Source organism: Elephas maximus, chromosome X (genome assembly GCF_024166365.1).
Source record: "Elephas maximus indicus isolate mEleMax1 chromosome X, mEleMax1 primary haplotype, whole genome shotgun sequence".
Taxonomy (NCBI): domain Eukaryota; kingdom Metazoa; phylum Chordata; class Mammalia; order Proboscidea; family Elephantidae; genus Elephas; species Elephas maximus.
In genome coordinates, this window is record NC_064846.1 from 99,638,200 (window position 1) to 99,658,154 (window position 19,955).

The 19,955-nt window shown below is 40.9% G+C and overlaps 1 protein-coding gene across 3 annotated transcripts in view; it reads right to left on the reverse strand.

Moving 5' to 3' along the window:
- The window catches only part of KIF4A (kinesin family member 4A), a 197,009-nt gene that overhangs the window by 94,112 nt on the left and 82,942 nt on the right, over positions 1 to 19,955 (reverse strand). For all 3 annotated transcript variants that reach the window (XM_049871659.1, XM_049871660.1, XM_049871661.1), the window contains exons 11-14: positions 16,313 to 16,374; positions 5,382 to 5,514; positions 3,710 to 3,768; positions 3,490 to 3,595 (exon numbers count right to left, since the gene is read on the reverse strand). In XM_049871659.1, the coding sequence (XP_049727616.1) occupies positions 3,490 to 3,595; positions 3,710 to 3,768; positions 5,382 to 5,514; positions 16,313 to 16,374 (360 nt within the window). The remainder of the gene's footprint in view (positions 1 to 3,489; positions 3,596 to 3,709; positions 3,769 to 5,381; positions 5,515 to 16,312; positions 16,375 to 19,955) is intronic.

Here is a 19,955-nt window from a genome sequence, read left to right on the forward strand (position 1 = left end):
ACTCTTCTGGGAACGCTGATGCTGCCTAGGCATCAGCCGATGCTGATTATCCCGTGATCTTTAAATCCTGGAGGCTGTGGTCCTTGGCATAGCTAGCCAGCCATTCCTTACTAGCCTTAAACACCTTCCTCTCACTCTCCTCAACCCCTCACAGTAGTGCTCATAGAGGCTAAGTGCTTTTTCACGCATAATTTTGCCATCAACAGGGCTATTCTTCTGTGACATGTCCTCTAGCCATACACTTAAAGCTTTCTCAGTCTTTGCAAGCATTTTATCATGAACTAGAATGACCATTTTTGCCATTGTAGGTGCAGCACTAACAAACACTTCCATGAATTTCAGCTTCTTTCTGCTGTACTGTGTGAATGCTCGTCATTTTTACCGACCTTACAGCCCACTTGGGCGAGCGACATGCCACTTTTCAAAAGATCTAAGATTTTCATTTTCTTGTCAAGAGAGAACACTTTACGGTCCCTCTTAGCCTTTGAGGGATTGCTTTGACCACTTAATTTTTTTTTTAGAAGCCATTTTTTCACAGAAACAAAGGGTGCACACAAGTAGTAAATGAACAATGCTCAAACAAGGAGTGCTGGAGAGAGACTGAGGGTCTGTGAAATGGCGGGAAACTATAGCAGGGTAGCCTACACGTCATTTCGTCCGTGTGGATTGATTGTAGTGCTCAGCGTGTGGCAAATTCAAGTTTTGCTTTTTGAAAGTTTCTCCTCGCCCTCCCCCTCCCCCGCCAAATATTTTTGATCCACGGTTGAATCTGCAGATGTGGAACCGACGGATATGAAGAGCAGACTGTATTTAAAAACATTTTTTTTTTCATGTGGGCTGGTCTCCAAACAATAGACATGGAGAACTCTGATTCAAGGGTCTAGCAGAAGTCCAGGATAAGAGGGTTCACTCTGCCTAATTGTGACAGTGGATGGGAGCCAGGGACTTGATCAGCTTGTGGCAATCTTTAGCACCCTCCTTTTGCAAGTGCCAAGTGCATTTTAGTGGCAGACACAGTGATTCTACAGAATCCCTCCAAGCCAGTCACCACCAGCAACTTGCTCGACAGGCACCCCAGGCACCAGTCATACTGCCAGATGCTCACTAAGAGTACCTTAGCTAACTTTATTAACAGAGTTCCATGGGTTTCCTTCTTCATCTTTTCTATGTGACTCAAAGCCCCAGAAACAAGGCTATGTGAAGTCCTCTCAGCTTGGTGTGGTGTACATGAACAGCAGTGCCCTAGGCCACTATTTTCTAAGCTTATAAGCTTTGGCTGCAGTAGGGTTCTGCAACCTAGATTATCTTAACTCTGAGGCAGATCACACAAGGTTTTCACGTATCAGATGTTGCAGAAGACGATGGTGAGATTTAACCCTGTGATAGCCATTCTCCAGCATGCACTCTATATTTCAGCCACATTGCAGCTCTTACCATTTTCTAAATATTTACTTTCATACCTCATTGCTTTTGCATGTGCTTTTTCCTCTATGCGGATTGTTCTTTCCCCTGTGGAAAACTCCTATTCATATTTTAGGACCCATTTTCTTCTGTGATGCCTTCCTGAATTTTATAGGCAGTTAATCACCCATTCTTTTGTCCTTGTATTACTAATGTAAAAGGATTAAAACAGACACGACAGAGGTTCCAGGTTTCCTTGACTTCATTCCCTTTCCTTTTGTTTTTTGCTACCTCTCCTGCCCTTGAACAATGACTAACCAACACACCACAAGGCTTGCAAAACCAACTCTTGAAAAATAATCTTCTCACAGTTACTGGGATGGAATTGTACCAATCATCCTGCAAGAGGCATGAAAATTGGAACAACCCCCAACCAAAAGTTTCACAGCAATGAAAAACAAAAACTGCTACTTGCGCCAAACCACAAGGACACACACCACTCTCTTCTCTTCACCCTGTAAAAGTCCAATCTTGCTTCAACTTGAGGAGTTACCTGGAGTTCAGGTTCTTCTGGAGTGCATCAGCTGAGTAACCTCTATTTGAGTCACTTAAATTGTTTTATTTTGACATTAATACAGCCCTTAGCAAGGTTACACAGTTAGTAAGTGGCAGAACTGGCTTCAAACCAGGGTTTGTCTGGCTGCGGAGCCAGGGTCTCAGTTACTGTGCCCTGTTTGTTGGCTAAATGAACTGTCAACTTAGACTGCTCAGGACAGTTAGTACAATACTAATTCTAAAACACTGCCTCCTAGTCTTTTGGGAGTTTATTCATTTAATTTCTTGGGACTGGCCATCCTAACCACTCCCTAATACTGTATAACATGTGTTTTCCCCATTTACTCTTTAAGAGCAAATATATATGTGGATGATCTTGTGATATCTTCTTCACAACTCTAGAAAACATTGGGCAAGACCAGGAGTGGAAGAATCAGTGTTCTGGTACAATTAAAACCTCTTCCAAGGGCTAGGAATTATTACAAGGTATTTACATATACAGTATTGCTTCAAATAATAAACGAGAGTGTAACTAAAAAAAAGCAAAAACAAAAACCCAAACCCGTTGCCATCGAGTCGATTCCAACTCATAGAGACCCTACAGAGAGTGTACATGGTATGAAACCAACCATAATGCCTCAACCAACCATAATGCCTCAACCAACCATAATGCCTTAACATACTATGTTATACTATCATTTCAATTTTAAAAAAGTATATATGCCTAAGGACTATAATAGATAAGGAACACAAAAAATAAAAATACATTTTTAGGGTGGTGGAATTGTGAGTGTTTTTCTTCTGGCAAAAACAATAACTCACAACCCAAAAGAAAAAAAATAAAACACACCAAAAAAACCCACTGCCGTCGAGTTGATTCCGACTCATAGCGACCCTATGAGACAGAGCAGAACTGCCTGATAGAGTTTCCAAGGAGCGCCTGGCGGATTCGAACTACCGACCTCTTGGTTAGCAGCCGTAGCACTTAACCACTACACTACTAGGGTTTCCAAAACACACACACACACCCACAATTATTATAACAGTTCTAAAAATAAATAAAGATGGGAACTTATGAACTTATGGCAGAACAATCATTCACATTTGTTTATTACTGGTTATTAAAGACAGCTATGGTATTCCCTGAGTGCTCTGAGCTATCTGTCAGACTCTAGCTTATTTGAAATTGGGGTATGGTACAAGGCCTCTTATTAAATTAGCTTACACCTAGAGGACAGCAAATCAATGATTGCTGCTCCTGCTATACAAGTGATTTTGTACTGCCATGTTGGTGCTTCTGGTGTTTGCTTAGAATACTGAAATATTAACTTGTTGCATATGTAATCTATGGGTATTCTGATTTAACAAATTCAATACTCAGATCACGTCCAAAGATTCTTGATTCTCTGTCCTTAAGTGGTTCACACTCGAGTTGCTTCAACAAAAGGCACAGAGTCAGAAACATTTATATGCATCAGGAGAAACAAATGAAACCAATATATGCCTATTTACACTGCCCATTATTTGGCTTACCGATAGCTGAGTAATCATTTGCTGCAAATTACGAATTATCTCTACATTTTCTTTTAATTCCTGGTCTCCTGAAACCTCCAGTATCTTTTGAAGATCCAGTTTACAGCTGAAAATTCAAGCAAAGGAACCTAAGGGTTAATCACACTGTACAGGCCAGAGCATCCATGATTATATACTAAGATGGTGTAGGTCACTAACAAACATCTGGTACGAAACTTACGCTGCATGCTGCCTGAGCTCTTCTAGTTTGGCGTTCATTTTTTCATTCGCTTGTTCTGTCTGCAACAAAGACCCGGGAGATCATCAGTGGCAGTGCCTGACAGCCTCACCTAATGCTGCTCTCTCTCCTACTCCTATGGACTGAAACCTAGGTAGAAAGAGAGGCTGACTCCTTTGCTATGATGGAGGATTTAGCAAGCTGTAGTTATTTAGTGAAAAAAAATTTTTAATAGAGTCATAGAAATTAGCCCTTCAGTCAACATAAGCTACTAAAAATAGCATCCAAGCAGCTGGGTCTTGTGCTTGCCATGAAGCTCAGGCTGTGGGGTAGAGTGTGAAGCCTTAATTCCATAGAAAACTTTAGAACTGGGGGGAAAAGCAATACTTCCTAGCATGCTACTCCATGCTGTCTACAAAAAAACACTTACTTTAAACTGCCTCCTACACCACAATGTTGCCTAGCCCCAGCATAAGGGCATTTCATACTTAAATGGGCCTCACACTGAATTTGAGCTGAGATTTTTTTTTTAAAGTTACACTATCTGATATGGTAGGCTAGTTTCAGTAAAAGAAGGCAAGAAAAAGGGCGAAGGACAAGGATGATGGTAAAGAAACAGGAAATGGCAGAGGGCAGCTACATTTTGGGAAGGGTGAGTGCTATTTTCATTTTTATTTCAATCACAGTATCTATAACATGCTGGATACTGCAAAAGATTTGGGAAGAATAGTTTATATGGGACAAAAATGTGCTTATGAAGTTTGGACAGGACACCAAACAATAAGCTTATCAGGCAGTCATTGTAACAACCTTATAAAGGTCAGATGAGTACGTGGTTGGCATAACAAGTACTGTCAGTTATGTCAGCCGCACTAACAAACATGTGAAACACAGCTATCAGAGTTCCTTTGGAGGCATAAAACACACCACTGGAGATAAAAAGTGCAAAAATCCTATAGATTCCATTTTTAGCTTTCTGCTAGTAATGGACAATACAATGGACATAAGATTTGGCCCCTTTAAAGAAATTTTTAAGCAGCTTACCCTTCCTTGACTAGGGAGCACACTGATGTGTGAAAGTATGCTAGAGATGTTCAATTACATTTTGGTGGAAATTCATTTTTGCTTCTGACAAGAGTTGTGCTATCAAATACTGAGCTGTATTTAGACCACTAGAAAAACATTAGTAACAGAGGCAGCATGCACTGATCCAGGAGGTTACAATCAGACAGGTAGTAGGATTCAAAACTGGTGTCATCAGTTACATGGTGATCCACTACTTGGAAATTTGGAAATTAAACAATTTCACGAAGACTGATATCTTAGTGAGGGGACGGTTACTTGGTATTATGGTAAAGATTAGGCAGGCCTTAAGGTAACAGAGGGACTTGGTTCTTTCCCTTCTGGTATTTCAGAACAAATCTATTTTAAAATGGGATTCATGTAGATTCTTTGTAGTGGATATACAGGTGTTCACTGTATAATTCTTTCAACTTTTCTCTATGTTTGATTACGAGTCCATATATTTACCCTAGAGGGGTTCCCTGGATAATATGGTAATAGTAATTCACTTATTTCGCTATACCTATCTCTCATAATAAGAAACAGGTTAAATATTTCAGAAATTAAAGCTAGTAAATGTCCAGATTGCTGTATTTTAGTCTTGGAGACTCACCAAAATGATCCTCTCCAACATCTGGGCTGTCTGACCAGCTGCCTCGCTGAGACCCCGACTTAATTTTTCATTCTCCTCTACCAGGGTCTGATTCTTCTCCATCAGGGACTGTAGATTTTCTGATGGTCCCACACTAAAAAAACAAAATTAACATATTAGAAAAATACCTGATTGATAACGCTTACATCAAAGTCTGATATAGATCTCATAGGCCTTTTAGGTAGGGGTTGAGTTAAAATTACCCACATAGGTCTAGAAAAGTCTGTCCAGCTCAATCTAAACTCCCAGTGAGGCAGTATATTGGGTGACTAAGAAATATATCCCTGAAATACTTTAATGGTTCGGAGGAACGTAATAATTCAGACCCAGATATGGCTGCAACAGAATGACTAACCTCTGCCTCTTCGCCTCTTAGTTTAGGATTATTCTATTTGTGTCGTGTAGGTAAGAGGTAAAGGAGCCCTGGTGGCACAACGGTTAAAGTGATTGACCAAGTGCTAATCCAAAGGTCAGCAGTTCAAAACCACCAGTGGCTCCGTAGGAGAAAGATGTGGCAGTCCGCTTCTGTAGAGATTTAAAGCCTTGGAAACCCTATGCGATCGCTATGAGTCAGAATCAACTTGATGGCAGTGGGTTTTAGGTTTCGTAGCTAAAATATATGTTCTCTGTGTCTTCTTCGTACCCCCACTCCTTCATTAAAAATTAGTAAAGTAGGGAAGTAAGAGGTCTGAAGGGGGCAGAAGTGAAATTGTTCAGGGTCAAAACTTAACCTGATCAACATAGAGTAATTACCTATCTACTATAAAGTTCAGAGAAATAGCAATGAAGAAGTCAGAAAGTTAACATGATGACTGGCCACTAAAAGCACATTCCATGATTCTTAGTAAATATAAGCACCACGTTCTAAATGCTTAAGGAGCCCTGGTTGGTGCAGTGGTTAAAGGGTTCGGCTCTAACTAGAAAGGTCAGCGATTCAAACCCACCAGCCGCTGCTCGGGAGAAAGACGTGGCAGTCTGCTTCCATAAAGATCTACAGCCTTGGAAACCCTATGGGTTTGGTTTGGTTTCAGTTTCTAAACACTGAAGGAGCCCTGGTAGTGTGGTGGTTAAGCGCTTGACTGTTAACCGAAAGGTCACTGGTTCAGAACCACCAGCCATTCCATGGGAGAAAGATGTGATAGTCTGCCTCTGTAAAGATTACAACCTTGGAAACCCTAGGGGGAAGTTCTACTCTGTCCTATAGAGTAGCTATGAGTTAGAATCAAGTTGATGGCAATGGCTTTGGTTGGTTTTCGTGTCTAAACGCTTGCCTTGCTTGAAACTGATGACCTACCTCCTGTTCATTTGTCTATCAATTTTAAATTCCTTAGAGTGGGTGGTGGCGACAATGGTGTCCATTTCCCATAGGAGTGGGGAAGGGAGGGGCAGAAATAGAAATAAGAACCTTTGGAAGTTATGCACATTACTTGATATCAGTTCCAGGCTAATGAAGCAGAGCAATAAAAAGAAGTGCAGTTTTCTTTTATTTTGATCCACTGGGATGAAACGTTCACAAGATCAGAAAATGGGGCTGCTGGCAAAAGATAAGAAGAAATATGAAGATTGATCTGAAGAAGACTGAAGGGAAAAATGAATAGTCATCAAGGCTATGACAGAGAGAAAAAGGATTGAGAACAGCTGTTCTCAATCTCAATAAAGGCTAGAAATGGATTTCAGGAATAAAGTAGATGCCCTCTCACCCAGCTTAAAGACCTCCAAGAATTCTTATAGAAGATTTTGGCCTGCTCTTTATCAAATTGTTAATGCCAAGACCACACAGTAAGGTCTCATATTACACTGCTGAGAATTTAATAAGATTGTTATGAAGGAATGTTCGATTAAAACTTGACTCATAAAAATAACTCACTTGGCCATTAGAGAAATGCAAATCAAAACTACAATGAGATTGCATTTCACCCCAAGGCTGGCATTAATCCAAAAAACACAAAACAATAAATGTTGGAGAGGCTGTGGAAAGACTAGAACACTTATACACTGCTGGTGGGAATGTAAAATGGTACAACCACTTTGGAAATCAATTTGGCGCTTCCTTAAAAAGCTAGAAATAGAAGTACCATAGGATCCAGCAATCCCACTCCTTGGAATATATCCTAGAGAAATAAGAGCCTTTACACGAACAGATATATGCACACCCATGTTCATTGCAGCACTGTTTACAATAGCAAAAAGATGGAAGCAGCCAAGGTGCCCATCGATGGATGAATGGATAAATGAATTATAGTATATTCACACAATGGAATACCATGCGTCAATAAAGAACAGGGATAAATCTGTGAAACATTTCAAAACATGGAGGAATCTGGAAGGCATCACGCTGAGTGAAATTAGTCAGTTGCAAAAGGACAAATATTGTATAAGACCACTATTATAGGAACTGGAGAAATAGTTTAAACTGAGAAGAAAATATTCTTTGATGATTACAAGGGGGGAGGGAGGGAGGGAGAGGGGTTTTCATTAATTAGAAAGTAGATAAGAACCACTTTAGGTGAAGGGAAAGACAACACACAATACAGGGGAGGTCAGCACAATTGGACTCAACCAAAAGCAAAGAAGTTTCCTGAATAAACTGAATGCTTCGAAGGCCAGTGTAGCAGGGGCAGGGGTCTGGGGACCATGGCTTCAAGGAACATCTAAGTCAATTGGCATAATAAAATCTATTAAGAAAACATTCTGCATCCCACTTTGAAGAGTGGCGTCTGGGGTCTTAAACGCTAGCCAGCAGCCATCTAAGATGCATCAGTTGGTCTCAACCCGCCTGGAGCAAAGGAGAATGAAGAATACCAAAGACACAAGGTAATTATGAGCCCAAGAGACAGAAAGGGCCACATAAACCAGAGACTACATCACCCTGAGACCAGAAGAACGAGATGGTGCCCGGCTACAACCGATGACTGCCCTGACAGGGAACACAACAGAGAACCCCAGAGGGAGAAGGACAGCAGTGGGATGCAGACCCCAAATTCTGGTAAAAAGACTAGACTTAATGGTCCAACTGAGACTAGAAGGACCCCAGAGGTCATGGTCCCCAGACCTTCTGTTAGCCCAAGACAGGAACCATTCCCAAAGCCTACTCTTCAGACAGGGATTGGACTGGACTATGGGATAGAAAACGATACTAGTGAAGAGTGAGCTCCTTGGATCAAGTAGACACATGAGACTATATGGACAGCTCCTGTCTGGAGAAGAGATGAGTGGGCAGAGGGGGGCAGAAGCTGGCCGAATGGACATGAAAATATAGAGGAGGGAAGGAGCGTGCTGTCTCATTAGAGGGAGAGCAACTAGGAGTATATAGCAAGGTGTATATAAGTTTTTGTATGAGAGACTGACTTGGTTTGTAAGCTTTCACTTAAAGCACAATAAAAAATAAATAAATAACTCACTGGTAAAATTTAGTGTTATTTTAGATTGCTCTGTTTCCTGATTTCCTTGTTCTTATTAAACTGAAAACTTCAATGCATCATTCATGTTGTGGATAAGCTGACAAGTTGACAAGTTCCAAAGTAATGATTCTTTTAACTAAGGATTTTTTCCCCCTGAAAATGTACAGGGTTCCTCTAAATGCAGGAATCATTTAAGTCAGTTGCTGGTTTTTCCGAGGAAATTTTGACACTTAGGAGTAGGCTATTCATTGCAATTTGAGGCTAATCTTTGAACATTTAAGTACCTTTACAACTAATAATAATAGCTAACATTTGTATAGCACTTATTATGTACCATGTTCCATTCTAAATGTTTTACATGTATTAAATGTATTTATCACAACAGCTCTATGAGGTAGGTCACACGATCATCCCCATTTTCCAGTTGAGAAAACTGAGGCACAAAGAGGTTAAATAACCCAAAGTCACACATCTAGTGGCTGGTGGTGAAGCTGGGATTCCATGCTCATAACTGCTATGCTGACTTCAGACATAGGTATTATAGGAATGTAGAGAATGCGAGATATAAAAGCTGTGGTAGTAAGAAAAAAAAAAGAGTTGGTGGCAAGATATCAAAAAGCTGTATGGGACCACAACAGGAAATGGGTCAGCCATATGATGGGGGAAGGCTTTTAGAGTAAAGCAGAAAAAAAAAAAGTAAAGCAGAAAACAGGACTAGGGACAGGCAAAGATCAGACCAAAAATGTAATGAAAAGTCAATGCTTTCTCTTCCACATGCTGTTTAAACATGTGCAAATTGAAACACGAGCAAAAAATCAACACAAAAACTTCAATGACACATGTATAAAAACAAAAGAACATGATCCAGAGACAAAAAGCAGTAATACTCGTATATATAAAATACCGAAAACCCAAACCAAACCCAGTGCCGTCATGTCGATTCCGACTCATAGCAACCCGACAGGACAGAGTAGAACTGCCCCATAGAGTTTCCAAGGAGCACCTGGCAGATTCGAACTGCCGACCCTTTGGTTAGCAGCCATAGCACTTAACCACTATGCCACCAGGGTTTCTATATATAAAATGCACATTTAAAAAAAAAGCCTTAAGACATATCTCTAAAAATATAAACATACATTTTTGAGAAAAGGAGTTGCATCTTTATTTCTCTGTAATTCATTGAACTACTGAGGTCAGTTGTTTAGATTCACCAGCTGCTCCTTAGAACCTATCCCATGGGACAGTTCTACTCTGTCCTATAGGGTCACTATCAGTCAGAAATGACTAGATGGCAACGGCCTGTGGCAGAAACTATTTCCTATTGTATAGGTAGATGGAAGTTTGGAATGGTTTTCATTAGTCTTGTGATTCCCATTAGTCTTGTGTTACATGAAACAGGTCTGTGCTAAATTCAAAGGAAGGAAGATGGGTCGACTGCTTCCCAAATAAGTATACTGAGATTAGGCCTTTATATCACTAAGGGACCCTGGCTTTCCTCAGTTTCTTTATTCAACACTCTTATTAGAGAACGCAAATTAAATTACCCAAAAGGGGAAAACTAGAAAGACAAGGGTAGTCATCTCTGTGTGATGGAATTATGGTAATTTTAGTTTTATTCTTCGTAACTTTTCTAAATGTACTACAAGAAGCAATACATCACTTCTATAATTAGAAAAAAATAAGTTATTGAAAATGAGGATATTAAAAGAAAGTAGGTTCACATCAAATACAAGAATAAATTCTCAGTGGAAAACTGAAGTATTAATGAAATTTTAAAAATAAAACCATATAAGTCCTAGAACAAAACATAGGTTAATTCCTCTTTAACCTTAGTGTAGTAAAAGGCTTTCTAAGTGTGAATCAAAATCCAGAAGCATGGCGAGAAAGTAAACAGTACAGCCACCTTGGAAAACAACGTTTGTCAATTTTTTTAAAAAGAAACACATGACCCAACAATTCCACTCCTAGGTATCTACCCAAGAGAAATGAAAATATATATCCATATAAAACCTTGCATGTGAATACTTACAATGGCATTATTCATGACAGCGTAAAGTATAAACAACCCAAAAGTCCATCAACTGGTAAATGGATAGACAAAATGTGTTATATGCAAATAATGGAATATTTTTCGGCAATAAAAAGGAGTAAAATACTGATACATGTTACAACGTGGATGAATCTCAAAAACATTATAAGTAAAAGAAGTCGCACAAACAAGACTACACACTGTATGACACCATTTATATGAAATGTTTTACTTGTTTATTTTTTGGGTATGTGAAGGGTATGTGAAAAATTATGTTGGATCTAAGAGTCAGAGAGATACCGAGAGAAGTGTTACTCCCTTTTCATCCCTGCTACCCTGTTGTCATTCTACCTTTCTTTCTACTCAACCAAGATGTAGGAGGGATCTAAAACGGAATATAAACAGTAACTGTGGGAAACAATACCTTGACTGAATAAGAGTAAAGACAAAAAGAACTGTACACAAATGCTATAATCTGGTTCATAAAAGTGTTTCTCATAGGGATGTGGGCTAGCAATTCTGAAACTACCCTATGTACATACTAGAGTTGAACAAATAATAGATTGCAGATAATGAGAGCAGATTTTCTCACTAGTGGAGAAAAAAGTTTCTCACTGTTGGAGAAAGAAGTTATAAACAAGAAGAGGAGGGCTAAAATGAACTTGAACCCTGTAGCGTTGGACTGGTATCAGAATAAACTGATAGTTTATATATGTGTGTGTGTGTATACACACACACAGATAGATAAAAAATATAGATATGTATGTATGTGTAGGTTAGTATACAAACATATGTCTCCTAGCTCTCTCTGCTGCCAGGGCCTAGAAGCAGTGATACCCCCGTAATAATGAGCATACTTAGTGCCCAGATTTTGGTTTCTAAACACATTCTGCAATAAAAGAAACTAGAGCTCCTTGGAGATATGGTCGATTCCAGGACTGAGGCAGGGAAAATACGAGATGGGTGTGGAACATCTGTGGAAATGCTCAAGAAAAATGAGGGCTTGTCAAAAAAACGTAAGAGCCAACCTGAAGGAGCTCCTAATGGACCAAGCAAGGATCATTTAATCAACAAAATAAATAATGATAGTATTGGATGTTAACCCACAGAATAAAAGAAATATCCATGAGTCTATACAGATAAAAGTAAACAATCAAATAAGTGGGGAAGAAGAAATAGCTCTTCCTCACAGCATTCCAATCAAATGTCTGAGGCCAGAATCTCTTCTGCATCACTTCCCATTACACCGGGCTGCCTTAAAGATAACCAGCTAAAGTCCTAAAGAGTCGGAGAATTTGCTAAGATCTCTACCTTGACACCAAGTGCTACGAGAAACTTCAGTATATTAGGTAAAAATAACTATTGGAAGAAATAGTCGTACCAAAATGAATTGGTTGATGTTCAACCATTTCAGGAGGTAGCACATGGTCAAGAACTGATGGTAATGAAGGAAGAAGTCCAAGCTGCACTGAAGGCATTGGTGAAAACTAGGCTCCAGCAACTGACGGAATACCAATTGAGACATCTCAACAAATGGATGTAGCACTGGAAGCACGCACTTGTCTATGCCAAGAAAGACTGTGTGGATCATAACAAATTATGGATAAAATTATGAAGACTGGGAATTTCAGAACACTTAATTGTGCTCATGAGGAACATGTACATAGACCAAGAGGCAGTCATTCAAACAGAACAAGGGGATACTGCATGGTTTAAAATGAGGAAAGGTGTACATCAGGGTTGTACCTTTCACCACACTTATTCAAACTGCATGTGAGCAAATAATCTAAGAAGCTGAACTATATGAAGAAAAATGCAGCATCAGGGTTGGAGGAAGACTCATTAACAACCTGCGATATGTAGATGACACAACCTTGCTTGCTGAAAGTGAAGAGGACCTGAAGCACATATTGACGAAGATCAAAGACTACAGCTTTCAGTATGGGTTACACTTCAACTTAAAGAAGACAAAAATCCTCACAACTGGACCAATAAGCAACATCATAATAAATGGAAAAAAACTGAAGTTGCCAAGGATTTCATTTTACTTGGATCCACAATCAACGCTCATGGAAGAAGCAGTCAAGAAATCAAACAAAGCATTGCACGGTGCAAATCTGCTACAAAAGACCTCTTTAAAGTGTTAAAAAGCAAAGGTTTCACTTTAAGGACTAAGGTGGATCTGACCCAAAGCCATGGTGTTTTTGATCGTCTCATAAGCATATGAAAGCTGGACAAGGAATAAAGAAGACTGAAGAATTGATGCCTTTGAATTATGGTGTTGATGAAGAATATTGAATATACCATGGACTGCCAGAAGAACGAAAAAATCTGTCTTGGAAGTACAGCCACAGTGCTCCTTAGAAGCAAGGACAGCAAGACTTCATCTCACAAACTTTGGACATGTTATCAGGAGGGATCAGTCCCTGGAGAAGGATATCATGCTTGGTAAGGTTAGAGGGGGTCGTGGATTGAATTACGTCCCCCAAAAACTGTGTGTATCAACTTGGTTAGGCCATGATTCCCAGTATTTTGTGGTGGTCCTCCATTTTGTGATTGTAATTTTATGCTAAAGAGGATTAGGGTGGGATTGTAACACCCTTACCAGCTCACATTCCTGATCCAATGTAAAGGGAGTTTCCCTGGGTGTGGCCTGCACCAGCTTTTATCTCTCAAGAGATAAAAGGAAAGAGAAGCTAGCAGAGACGGGGGGGGGGGGGGGGGGGGGACCTCAAACCACCGAGAAAGCAGCATCAGGAGCAGTACACATCCTTCAGACCTGAGATGCTCCCAGACCAAGGTAAGGCCAATGACAAGGACCTTGCTCCAGAGCCGATAGAGAGAGAAAGACTTCTCTGGAGCCGGTGCTCTGAATTTGGACTTCCAGCCTACCGGACTGTGAGAGAATAAACTTTTCTTTGTTAAAGCCATCCACTTGTGGTATTTCTGTTATAGCAGCACTAGATGACTAAGAATTTGGTACCGAGAGTGGGGTGTTGATCTAACAGATACCTAAAATGTGAAAGCGGTTTTGAAACTGAGTGGATAGAGAAGCAGCAGCAGCAGAACCAGGAGACTAGCCCGAGATGGCACTGGAGCTGACCCATGGAGCAAGAGCTGAGTGCATGTGCACTGGAGGCTTCCTGGCAGAGTAGGGTATCTCTGGGCACTTATCGGTGGAGCTAGGCTTGCTGACTCACGGAGTGAGAGAGCTGGGCGCTGGTAAGCAGGGGGCTTCTTGATGGAGTGGGGTGTCTCCAGGCACTTATCAGTGGAGCTACTGAGCTTTGGAACATTTGCCCCAGCAGGGCAGCTGCAGGCATAAGGCCCAAGAGCCGAGAGGCCAAGAAACCAGGAAACAGAAGCTGAAGAGACAAGAAACCAAGCTGTCTCAGTCTCATAAGGTATGGCCATGATCTCAGGGCCTTCAAAGTTTGGAGCCATGGCCTCTGGTGTTTCCAAGGGTGGAGTCACCACTCTGATGGACTAGGAGAATGGAGCCTAAAGGACCTGGACAAGATGGATTGACACAGTGCCTGCAACAATGGGCTCAAGCATAACAAGATAGTGAAGATGGCGCAGGACTTGGCAGTGTTTTGTTCTGTTGTACATAGGGTTGCTATGAGCAGGAACTGACTTGATGGCACCTAGTAACAACAAATAAAATATACATTTAAAATTAGTCTATGACTCTTTAAAAAGACCACCTACAGACTGGGAAAGAATTTTCAGCTATGACGTCTCCGACCAGCGCCTGATCTCTAAAATCTATATGATTCTGTCAAAACTCAACCACAAAAAGACAAACAACCCAATCAAGAAGTGGGCAAAGGATATGAACACACACTTCACTAAAGAAGATATTCAGGCAGCTAGCAGATACATGAGAAAATGCTCTCGATCATTAGCCATTAGAGAAATGCAAATTAAAACCACGATGAGATTCCATCTCACTCCAACAAGGCTGGCATTAATCCAAAAAACACAAAATAATAAATGTTGGAGAGGCTGCAGAGAGATTGGAACTCTTATACACTGCTGGTGGGAATGTCAAATGGTACAACCACTTTGGAAATCTATCTGGCATTATCTTAAACAGTTAGAAATAGAACTACCATACAACCCAGAAATCCCACTCCTCGGAATATACCCTAGAGATACAAGAGCCTTCACACAAACAGATATATGCACACCCATGTTTATTGCAGCTCTGTTTACAATAGCAAAAAGCTGGAAAAAACCAAGGTGTCCATCAACGGATGAATGGGTAAATAAATTGTGGTATATTCACACAATGGAATACTACGCATCGATAAAGAACAGTGACGAATCTCTGAAACATTTCATAACATGGAGGAAGCTGGAAGGCATTATGCTGAGCGAAATGAGTCAGAGGCAAAAGGACAAATATTGTATAAGACCACTATTATAAGATCTTGAGAAATAGTATAAACTGAGAAGAACACATACTTTTGTGGTTACGAGGAGGGGGAGGGAGGGAGAGGGTTTTTCACTGATTAATTAGTAGATAAGAACTGCTTTAGGTGAAGGGAAGGACAACACTCAATACATGGAAGGTCAGCTCAATTGGACTGGACCAAAAGCAAAGAAGTTTCCGGGATAAAATGAATGCTTCAAAGGTCAGCGGAGCAAGGGCGGGGGTCTGAGGAACATGGTTTAAGGGGACTTCTAAGTCAATTGGCAAAATAATTCTATTATGAAAACATTCTGCATCCCACTTTGAAATGTGGCATCTGGGGTCTTAAACTCTAACAAGCGGCCATCTAAGATGCATCAATTGGTCTCAACCCACCTGGATCAAAGGAGAATGAAGAACACCAAGGTCACACGACAACTAAGAGCCCAAGAGGCAGAAAGGGCCACATGAACCAGAGACCTACATCATCCTGAGACCAGAAGAACTAGTTGGTGCCCGGCCACAATCGATGACTGCCCTGACAGGGAGCACAACAGAGAACCCCTGAGGGAGCAGGAGATCAGTGGGATGCAGACCCCAAATTCTCATAAAAAGACCAGACTTAATGGTCTGACTGAGACTAGAGGAATCCTGGCGGTCATGGTCCCCAAACCTTCTGTTGGCACAGGACAGGAACCATCCCCGAAGACAACTCATCAGACATGAAAGGGACTGGACAGTGGGTAGGAGAGAGATGCTGATGAAGAGTGAGCTAATTATATCAGGTGGACACTTGAGACTGTGTTGGCATCTCCTGTCTGGAGGGGGGATGGGAGGGTAGAGAGAGTGGGAAGCTGGCAAAATTGTCATGAAAGGAGAGACTGGAAGGGCTGACTCATTAGGGGGAGAGCAAGTGGGAGTACGGAGTAAGATGTATATAAACTTATATGTGACAGACTGACTTGATTTGTAAACGTTCACTTGAAGCTCAATAAACGTTAATAAAAAAAAATAAATTAAAAAAAAATTAGTCTATGACTCTTACTTGATAGATCCAGGCAAGGTACCTCCATGGGCTTGCAGCAACAAGACCTGCAGCTGTTGTACCTGGAAGAAGCAAAGAAAAATTATCAGCTATTCAATCAAAAGGTATTCTTTTACAGCTAAATTACCACAATTCGCAGTAGGGTCATTTTACTTGATGCCTATGAAATCTAAATACTATGGAAAGCACAGAGAACTTGCCCAAGGTACACAGCAAGTGAGTTATTGACTGGATAAATATCAAGTCCACTTTTTTTTGACACCAACTATGAAGATAATAATCAACATAAATCGAAATCCCCACTTTTCACTTCTCCCACTTTTGCTCTGATACCAGCTGCCCATGCAGCACTTCTTCTAACCCTAACCACCTGGAGTTAGGTCAGATCTCACAAGTTAAAGGACATTGTCCTCCAGACTGCCAAGGCAGCCTAAGACTTCAGATGCCAGCTACAATCTTGGGAGTCCTCAGGGTTTCCCTCACTTCTTACCTGCTCACTATAAATTCAGAGTTTTCCCATTACCTCTTCAGTGCCAGCCGTAAGCTCCGGAGTCCCCTCGCCCCCTCCCCCATCTTACTTGTCACTTGTTATTGTTATTGTTAGGTGCTGTTGAATTGGTTTCAACTCATAGCAACCTTATGTATAGCAGAAGGAAATGTTGCCCAGCCCTATATCATCCTCACAATTGTTGCTATGTTTGAGTCTATTATTGCAGCCACTGTGTCAATCTATCTTGTTAAAGGTCTTGTTTTTCACTGACCTTCTACTTTATCAAGTATGATGTCCTTCTCTAGGGATTGGCTATAAATTTGAGGGTTCCCTCTATACCCTCAGATACCAGCCATAAGCTCAGGGGTTCTCAGCCTACCCTCTCATCCCCATTTCTGACCTGCTGGCTCCCCACTACTCCCTTGGGTTCAATAATTTGCTGAATGACACACAGAACTCATAGAAAGTGCTATACTTATGATTCAGTTTTATTACAGCAAAAAGGTTTTATTACAGTTCTATTACAGCAAATGAAGAGATGCACAGAATGAGAACTGGGAGGGTTCCCAACATGAAGCTTCCATGTCCCATAAAGGGACATGCTATCCTCCACCACATGCATTGATGTCTTTCACCAACCAGGAAGCCCATGGAGCTTTTTTTTATTGAAGCCTCATTGTAGAGGCATGATTGATTGGATTACAGCCAGGCCAGCCCCTACTCCTTGGCACAAACCCTCAGGTGTGGTCTGGAGGCCTTAGATAAGAAAACTACCTCAATTACTCAAGAAATTCCAAGGGTTTATAGTTATTGCTCAGGAAGCAAGGGCAAAGACTAAATTACTTCGAGTGAAGTGAAATACTTTACCCTACAGTTATAGAGCCAGGATTTGAACTCAGGCAGTCTGGCTGTAGTGCCAATGCTCTTGACCACTATATCTTGCTGGACGTGCTGTTTCTTTTCTCCTTGGAACCCTCTTCCTCAAATATTGCTGCCTCCAGGAAGCCTTCCCAGACTAGACATATAACAGAAAACCCTATTTCATACTTTCATAGCATTCTGTTCTTTTCCTTTATAGCACTATCCCAGTTTATATTTATATATTGGTGTGATTACATATTTAGCATTTGTCTCTCCCACTAGGCAATATATTCCATGAAGGCAGAATTGTGTCTGCTTTGCTCAACTATGTATCCCTAGCACAGTAGCACAGTACCTAGCACAAAACAGTACTCAATAAATATCTGTTGGAATGGATGAATGAATGAGTAAAAAGAAGAGCTTTTTTGCCAAAAGGAATAAACTTGAAAGAAAATAGGACGGAACTGAGTATGGTGTTTTATAACTCAAATGATACTGTGGGCAGGTAAATTATTTATATTCTCAACAGCGACCCCTAGGAGTGAAGGAGAAGGGGAAGGAAGAAAACAGATGAACTGAATAATAACTGTTATCACTGAGGATGAAAGCCAGGGAGGGAGTGAGCACTTGAGAGTTGGGAAACACTAGATTTCCAGTGGAAAGAGTACCACACCCTGGAAGGTAAGAAAACTTGACCGCACAAGCCTGGATCAATGCAACTGCCTGACTTCCAGCTCCTTTACTAGGGCTACTGAGCTGTTGCAAAGCCAGTCAAATTGATACTAATACAAACTCATGTTTCTAGTCAGCTACTTCTTCCATTCCTGCTAAAAGTGATTTCAAAGCCTTCTGTAGTCTCCTCAGGAGCCCTGGTGGTGCAGTGGTTACGAGCTTGCCTGCTAACCAAAAGGTCGGCAGTTCAAATCCACCAGCTGCTCCTTGGAAACCCTACAGGGTAGTTCTACTTTGTCCTATAGGGTCACTATGAGTCAGAATTGACTGGAGGGCAATGGGTTTTGGTTTTGTAGTTTCCTCAAGCCCTCTACCCTATTATACACCTGCTCACTCTTAGAAGACGACCTTGCCTCCTACTTTACTGAGAAGATGAAGGTCATCAGGCTGAAAATACCTCAATTTCCCTTCTCCTCCTCCCTCTAGATGTCTCCACATACTTCCTGTCCTTCCCTCTTTTGTTATAGTCTAAAGCAAATCCCACCCTGCTCCATGCTCCAGATCTCAACTACTTAGAAACCACCCTTTATCAATATCACCTGTTCTCAGTTTCTGTCTCTCCAAACTGGTTCTTCCAGTTGTTTAAGTCTCCGCCATTATTTTAAAAACAAACCAACATCCCTTGACCCTGGATCTCTACCTAGCTACTGCCTTCTTGAAAGAATAGCCTATCAACTGACTCCACTTCTTCACCTACCATCTTTCACTCTTCACCCCACAGCAATCTGCCTTCTGCTCTTAATCATTTCACTGAAACTATTCTCATCAAGATCACCTTGTTGATACAAATCAATGGATACTTTTCAATCATTATCTTACTTTACACTTCTTCGTAAATTTATATTTTGACTGCCCTCCTTGAAACTTCTTCCCTGGGCTTCCATGACACCACTGGTTTTCTTCCTTCTTAGTCTCTCCTGTTATCTTCTCTTCCTTTCTTGTTCCTCAAATGTTGATGTTCCCCAGAGTTCTGCCTTTGGCGTTCTGCCCTTCTTGCCATTCATTCATTCAACAAATATTTAGTCAGTGCCTTTAATGTGCCAGGCACTCTTTGATCTCATCCATCCCATAACTTCAGATATCATCTAAATGTTCATGACTCCCAAACCTGTATCTTCAGCTCAGACCTCTCTACATTAGATCCATATAGCAAGCTACATTTAGAACATTACTACTTAAAACAAAAATTTTTTTTTTTACTACTTAGATATCCCTTAAGCCCTTAAAATTCAAAACGCCCAAAACTGAATTCATCATTTTTTTTTTCTCTAACTCTGTTTTTTCTCCTGTATTCCCTGACTCAATGATTGGCACTACCATTTACTAAGTTGTCCAAAGGAGAAACTTGGAATTTAAGCTTGATTTCCTGCCCGCACCCTCTTCCCACATCAAATTTGTAACCAAGGTAAGCTCTATACAAGGAACTTTGGTGGCACAGTGGTTAAGCACTCAGCTGCTAACTGAAAGGTTGGTAGTTCGAACCCACTAGCTGTTTCACGGGAGAAAGATGTGGCAGTCTGCTTCCATAAAGATTACACCCTTGGAAACCCTATGGGACAT